Source organism: Myotis yumanensis, unplaced genomic scaffold (assembly GCF_028538775.1).
Source record: "Myotis yumanensis isolate MYYU_CA2020_CCGP unplaced genomic scaffold, mMyoYum1.0.hap1 SCAF_16, whole genome shotgun sequence".
NCBI lineage: Eukaryota > Metazoa > Chordata > Mammalia > Chiroptera > Vespertilionidae > Myotis > Myotis yumanensis.
Window position 1 is genome coordinate 49,950,142 of NW_027223767.1, and position 7,206 is coordinate 49,957,347.

General features: G+C 61.7%; 1 protein-coding gene across 1 annotated transcript; it reads left to right on the plus strand.

Moving 5' to 3' along the window:
• Positions 1 to 667: 667 nt before the first annotated feature.
• On the plus strand, positions 668 to 6,019 carry LOC138994577 (E3 ubiquitin-protein ligase TRIM65-like). The gene is made up of 7 exons (XM_070394562.1): positions 668 to 683; positions 974 to 1,644; positions 2,644 to 2,739; positions 2,939 to 3,172; positions 4,016 to 4,178; positions 4,376 to 4,438; positions 5,472 to 6,019. The coding sequence occupies exons 1-7, from the start codon at positions 668 to 670 to the stop codon at positions 6,017 to 6,019; spliced, it is 1,791 nt and encodes a 596-aa protein (XP_070250663.1).
• The last annotated feature ends 1,187 nt before the right edge of the window (positions 6,020 to 7,206 follow it).

Sequence of the window (7,206 nt, forward strand, 5' to 3'; positions counted from 1 at the left end):
TCCACTGCAAGTGGCCCCAGGTGCACAGCGGCTCTGCCTCCTGGGACGCAGGCTCCGGAAGGAGGAATAGCCTGTCACAGGCAGCGCGCATCAGCGCTGCAGCAGGCCCAGCGGTACACCTTTCCCTGCTGACGTCACAAGCAGGATGCTGGGGCTGGTCCCACTTGAATTGTGACGTCAGGAAGCAAAACTGCAGGCAGTCTTTCAGGGGGCGGGCGGGGGGCGTGGGGCAACTTGATAGGGAGACTGCAAAACACAGCCGAAGGGAAAGGTGAGATGGTGGTCATCAGACCCAGAGAGCTTGAAGCGTGGAGTGGGAACCCACCAGACCAGCGGTTCTCAACCTGTGGGTCACAACCCCTTTGGCGGTCGAACGACCCTTTCACAGGGGTCGCCTAAGACCATCCTGCATATCAGATATTTACATGACGATTCATCACAGTAGCAACATGACAGTTATGAAGTAGCAACGAAAATAATTTTATGGTTGGGTCACAGCATGAGGAACTGTATTTAAAGGGCCAGAAGGTTGAGAACCGCTGCACTAGACTGATGGGGACCCTCCCAGCAGCTGGTGAAATGGGACCAGGGCAAGGGCCCTGCACCTGAGTGCCCATGGGTTCTCTTCCCTCCCGACAGGGCCCCCACGCCTCTGGCCTTCCCTGACATGCAGAGAGTTTCACGTAAGTACCTGTGCTTCCTACCTCCTGCTGATGGGCCAAGGAAGTGGTTCTTTTCCCCTGTCACGTGACTGCTGTCTGCCATCCACCCTCTTGTCCAGGACTTGTTCCAGGAACTGAGGCTGGGACAAGGAGAACACAATCCCCAACTTCTGTCCCCGCTTCGGTCTGACTGATGGCACAGTCCCTGTCCGCCAGGGGCAGACAGCTGCTTCTCAGAGGAGTGTCCTACCCCTGTAAGGCCCCCTCCGCTCCTGCCTAGGCTTCCGCATGGCTTTGCTCCGTCTCCCTAGAGCCCGTCCAGGACCATGTCCCAGCCGCGCAGCCCCCGGCCCAGCCCTCCAGACCTCCGCCAGGCCAGCGCCCGCTGAGGAACAGCGGCAGCCTCTGCAAGTTTGAGGACCAAGTCCTCTGTCCCATTTGCCTGGAGGTGTTCCACAGCCCGGTCACCACCGCCTGCGGCCACAACTTCTGCATGACCTGCCTCCAGGGGTTCTGGGACCACCAGGCGGCCGAGGGCGAGACGCTCTACTGCCCCCAGTGCCGAGAGAGCTTCGCCTCCAGGCCGCGCCTCTGCAAGAACGTCACCCTGGAGGAGATGGTGACCTGCTTCACCCAGGCCAAGAGCCCGGCCTCGGCGTCCTCCTGGAAGCTGGCCGGGCCCCGGGACGTGCCCTGCGACTTCTGCGGCCCCCAGAAGCGCCGGGCCGTCAAGTCGTGCCTGCAGTGCATGGCCTCCCTATGCGAGAAGCACCTGCGCAGCCACTCCGAGGACCAGGTGTTCCGGGACCACCAGCTCCTGGAGCCCCTGTGGGACTTCAAGAGCTGCCTGTGCCGCAAGCACCGCAAGCTGCGGGGGCTGTACTGCCGCACGGAAGGCTGCTGCGTGTGCGGGACCTGCCTGCTGGAGGAGCACAGGAACCACGACACCATCCCCCTGCAGGAGGAGCGCGCCCGCAGGGAGGTGAGGCTGGGGTGGCGGCTGGAGGGGCGGGAGCCAGGGGCCTGGGGTTCTGAGTCTTTCGCTGAAGATGAAAGTCTTTCACAAGCTCCTCCCCTCAACCCCCCCCCCCCCCCCGAGGAGGAAAATTCTGCAGCCGTTAGAGTGATGGCCAAGAGGGCCAGGCCGTGACATGAAACAGTGCTGGCCAGTCAAGTGAATAAGGATCCAACATGGTCTGGATGAATCCTATCATCAGTGGGTTTTGGGGGGGGAGGGTTGCTCAGAACGAAAGGAAAGGCTGAAAGAACAGATATAAAACTACAAACATGACGTCCTACGTGAGGACATTCTATCACGTACATCCTAGAACAGCGCTATTCCAACAGCCACTGTCCATGGTCCGTGGCAAGGAGCTCGGCCGGGACGCGAGCCAGTGCCTCACTGTTGTGTGATGAGCTGACGCCCTCTCCCTGGCAAGCCCTTCTCAGCGAGAGAGCAGTGAGCTGATTTACCGTCTGGCACGAGCTTCTCGTTTGCTGCGGGTCAGCAGCAGTTCCTGGACAGGCACTTGGAATAGCGCGGTTCTATCTGTAATACGTCGTGAGACGGACACGCCCGTTGCCGGGCAGGGGAGACTAAAGGCGGATGTAGGACTGGCCTGGCAGTGCTGCCCTGGGAGCCCAGGACAGCACTTTTTCGACTCACTGCCTCCCAGGCCTCTCAAGCCACTGACCCCTTCTTGTGACCTGAAACCCGAAGGTCATTCCTGTCAGGAGCAGAGAACCTGACTCCTAAAAACGGGGAGAGACCTAGAGCAGGGGGTGGGCCCTCAGCTGGCACCCCTTCAGCTCTGCTCTTTCTCATCCTCATCCTCATCCTCACCTCCTTGAAACCTCTTTGGAATGTAAGAGGAATGAATATCTCTTCTGGGCTTGAACATGGGGCGGCTTGCAGAAGGCTTCTCCTAGGCGCCCCCCTCAATCAGGGGCCCTCTCCTCCACTCCTCACCCTGTCACCCAGGTGGAGCTGCGGCAGGTCCAGGCCAACGTGGAGAACCAAATGCTAATGATCACCTCCGACAGCCAGAAGCACCGCGAGCAGGTGGCCTTTCTGCTGGTAAGGGAACCCACCCGCCCCAGGCCCAGGCTTCCCCACACCCGGCGTCAGGCCGAGGGGACTCTGAGGGCTTGGAGGGGATGGGGTGGGGCCAGGCGGACAGACAGGGTGCCTAGGTGGGCTGGGGACCATGACAAGGCAGGGATCAGGAGGGAGCTCAGAGATGCCTCTCTATGCACCCTCCCACCTCCACCCCCAGAAAATGATCCAGACAATGCGAGATGAGGTGCAGTCCTGCTTCTCGGGGATCATCCAGGAAGTCAAACAGCTGCAGACGAAGGTCTTGGATTTTGTGGAGAAAGAGGAGGCCGCCGCCCTGGAGAAGCTGGGCAGCTCCATCCAGCAGAGCCACAACTGGCTCCTGAAGCTGGAGGCGGACAGCATCTGGCTGCGCACCCTGCTCACCAACCCGAGTGACCAGCAGTTTCTGCAGGCAAGACCCCACCCCACCTCCACTCCTCCACCCACAGACACACCATCAGCGTTTGGGGCGGCGTCACTGGTCCACTCCCCTGCCTCCCAGGTCATCTGTCCTGAGCTTACACCCACATCCTTGGCTTCCTCCACCTCAGCACCCAGCCTGACCCTAACGCTCCTGCCTTCATTTCCCTGGAACAGATGGGATGTACCCTAGGGTTCTGGGCATCTGACCGGCTAAGTTTCTCCACGCGCCCCCAGGCAGGGCTGGAAGTGAGACAGAATAATCTACGGAGCCCGGATTGAAATCCCATTTCTTTCCCCGGCCCTGGCCTGGTGCCACAGCCTGGTTGGGTGCTGCTGCAGGGGGGTACCAGGCAGGGTAGCTGGTGGGGTCAGGTGAAGGTTGGGGGGCAGCCTTCTCTCTGGGCGGGGCCGGGGGCTGCCCCAGCCCTGTGCTTGGAACTCCTAGCACAGCTCCCCTTCCTTCAGCGGCCATCGCACCCCCAAGCAGACTTCGAGGGCTGTTCCTCCCCTGTCCCCCCCCCCCCCCCCGCCCACCAGGAAGCGTTGGCAAGGTTTTTCACTAAGCAATTAGAGGCTGGAAGAAGTCCTCCCAGCACTGTTTTCTAAAAATCACTCTGTGTAATGCACTAGGCCAGGCCTTTGGCAAAGCCCTAAGCTACGATGTCCAAACGCCAGGAGCTGGGGAGGGAGAGGCCCAGGTTTGGAGCGGCAGCTTCTCCACCTGCCCCTCGCTTCTGGGCACCACCAAGCCCCTCATAGGCGGGGACACCTGGCATCTGCTGGGGCCCTGGTGAAAGGTGGTACCACTCTCGCCGCCCCTCCCCGCACGCAGGAGTTCCCCAGGCTAAAGAACTTCCAAGACTGCATGGAACCCCTAATGGGCACCAGCTGGGAGGAGAAGCAGAGCTTCCTGCAGCTGCCCCAGACCCTGGCGGAGCTCCGGAGCCGGCTGGTGGGCATGGGGCTCGGCTTCATCAACCAGCTCCTCCTGCAGGGTCAGTACCTGCGGCCTGCGCCACTGGACACTCCCTGTCATTCTGGGGCAGGGACAGCCCTGCAGGGCAGTGGCTGGGGTGGTTTCCGGGCATCGTAGAGGGCCCTGCCGGCCCGTATGCACCTTCCCCAGGTGACGCCTCCTCCTGGAAGCCCGCTGGGCTGGGCGTGTCCTCAGCAGAGCCCTCCATCTCCACAGGCATTAAAATGAACTCCTACGAGGTGCTGCCCCCCACCGTGGACAGGAAGACACTTCTCAAGTGTGAGTCCTCAGTCCTGGGGTCCCACCGCAGGGGGGAAGGAAGGGAGCAGGGCCCCTAGGTGCCTCGACTTCCCCAGCTCCACCTCCACTCGGGCCAGGGCTCTAGAGAGATGCCAGCTCTCTCTTGCCTGGGACTGGAGGCCTCAGAGGGACTGGCCTGTGACTCCGAGGCCCTGATAGGAAAGAAAAGACTCTGCCCTGTCCTACCCCACGGGTGGGGCAAGGCCTCACCTACTGCCCAGAGGCCCTTCAGCCTTCCCTGGCCCCAGTGTCGCACCACCCGGTCCTCCGCTGGGTGCCTGACCACCTCCCTGGGCTTTCACCAAGCCAGTCAGCAGACCCTGTCCATTTCCGCCTCCGTCTCCCTTTCCACTTGAGTTCCCACAGCCCTCCCTCACCCAGGCTGGGCTGGGGGGCCCAGGCCCAAGGACTTCCCTGTGACCTCCAGGGTCAGGCATGCACTGCCCTTGGTGACCCCTCCCTCTGAGTGACCTCCTCCGGGAGCCCTTGACTCCCCCTCAGTTCCCCTCTACCTTGCATCCTGAATGAATAAAAGGGAGATTGTGTGAGGGTCTGTGAGGGCACGGAGGGGTTCTCAGCGCTCAACGCTTCTAGAAAGGTGGGCCTTGCGTCCTGGCCAGTGTGGGCTCAGTTGGGTGGGCGTCATCCAGTGCACCAGGAGGTTGACAGTCAGGGGCACATGGCCAGGTTGCAGGCTTGATGAAATGGAATGTAAGGTGGGCTGGTGTTTCTTTGTTATGGGGTGGGGCCACAACATAAGTAACAAAGAAACAGAATTTCCGGAGGATGAGGCCCAGAAATCAGGATTTTAAAAAGATTCCCAGGTGATTCTAATGCGCAGCCAAGGCTGAGAACCGCTGCTCTAAACCGTTTGGGCACATCCCCACCACCTCCAGTTGGGGACTTAAGCGGGGGTGGGGGGGCCACTCCTAGGAGCTGGGGGAGGCTCTGGCGTCCTCGGCCAGTGCCCTGGGACCCTGAGCGCTCCTGTCCGCCCCCTCCCCGCCCCCAGGCTACTGCAACCTGAAATTCGACCCCGCCTGGGCCAGCGAGGAGCTCTTCCTGTTCAAGGAGACGCACTCGGTGCTGAACCTGGGCGTCCTCCTGGAGCCCTTCCCCGCCGGCGGCCCGCTGCCCGGCTTCAAGCAGTGGCCGCAGGTGCTGTGCTCGCGCGGCCTGGCCGAGGGCCGCCACTACTGGGAGGCCGAGGTGTCCAACTCGTGGGTGTGCCTGGGCGTCACCTACCGCCGCAGCCCCCCGCCCGGCGGCCGCCCGCGTGGCAGCATCGTCTACCTGCTGGGCCGCAACCCCGACTCGTGGTGCCTGGAGTGGGACTCGCTGCGCTTCTCCGTGTGGCACAACAACACGCAGACGGTGCTGCAGGGCGGCTACCACCGCACGCTCGGCGTGGCGCTCGACTGCGGCGCCGGCTGCCTGTCCTTCTACGGCGTGGCGGGCGGCGTCAGCCTCCTCTACCGCTTCCTCGCCTCCTTCCTGGAGCCGCTCTACCCCGCGGTCATGGTCAGCAGCGGCGCCTTGGTCACGCTCAAGCAGGTGTAGGTGGTGGCGAATAAAGCTGGACTCCAGCGCTGGCTGGCCCCGCGGGGTGCCCTGGCTGGGGGCGGGTGAGGGTGGGTAGCGAACCTGTCACCCAGCAGAGGTGAGTAGTAGTGACAGAGACCGACTGGCTTGCAAAACCGAACAGCTACCGTTTGGCCCTTTATAGACAAAGGGTGCCAACTCCTGCTTGAAATCAATAGAAACACACAGTCCTGGGAAGGACCAAGAGGAGGGGTAGATGTGCCAGGAGGAGAAAGAACTGGAGAACCAGCCTGGTGGGGGAAATCAGGGCAGGCTTCCTGGAGGAAGTGATATTTGAGCTGCTATCTGAGATGACGGGTTATCCAGGGAAACAAGGCCTGGGAATCCCAGAAAACAGGCAGACCCATATGTCCCCAGAGCCGCAGAAGAAGGGCTCTGAACCAGGCTGGACTGTCCCTGGGACTCAGGCCTTGGTTCTCCAGGCTGGTCCTGGCCACTCGCACCAGGTACCTGTCCCTAAAGGCCTTGTGGCCTGAGAGTGGGTGGGGCTTGGGCCGGGTGGCCAGTCTGAGAGGTGGCACCTTACATTGGGGGAGGGGGGAATTCTGTCTGGGTTACTGGCTTCATTGCAGACTAGAGGCCAGGCTGGACCCCGGTCGGGCCACTGCCCTGCGACCCTGGCAGGAGCAGGACTGGGGACTCGGCCCCTCTGCAGAAGCCGCCTCTGCATTTCCAGCCTCAACCAGCTGCTTGTTCCCATGGCCTCTCAAGTGGGGGTTCTCGGGGGTTAATGATTGGCTCTGAAGAGGACATGAGGCAAGTCACAGGAGAAACTCCTTCGGGACCACCGGGCTGTGCCTGAACTCCACCCCCAGGGCCTGTTCTCTGTTCTCGGAGAAGTGACCCCCACTTCTCGGTAGGAGCCGGCTAGAGCAGGCTGCGGGGCCTACTCTGTGGTCTGGCAGGGGTGGGCGCCCTTCGGCTCCTCTGAGCAACCTTGGCTGGGCTCTCTCGCTGACCCTCCTCCCTGCACCAATTCCAACCCTTTTCCCTAGGGGCCGCTACCTGGTGATGGGTAGGAATGAAATCCAAACCTTCCCTGATATTCAGGAAAAACCTTTCACACCAAAATGCCTAAATCTCGCCTCTCCACCCCCAAATCTTCACTGTCCCTGATTCAAAGGGCTGCAGGCCTCTGCATCATG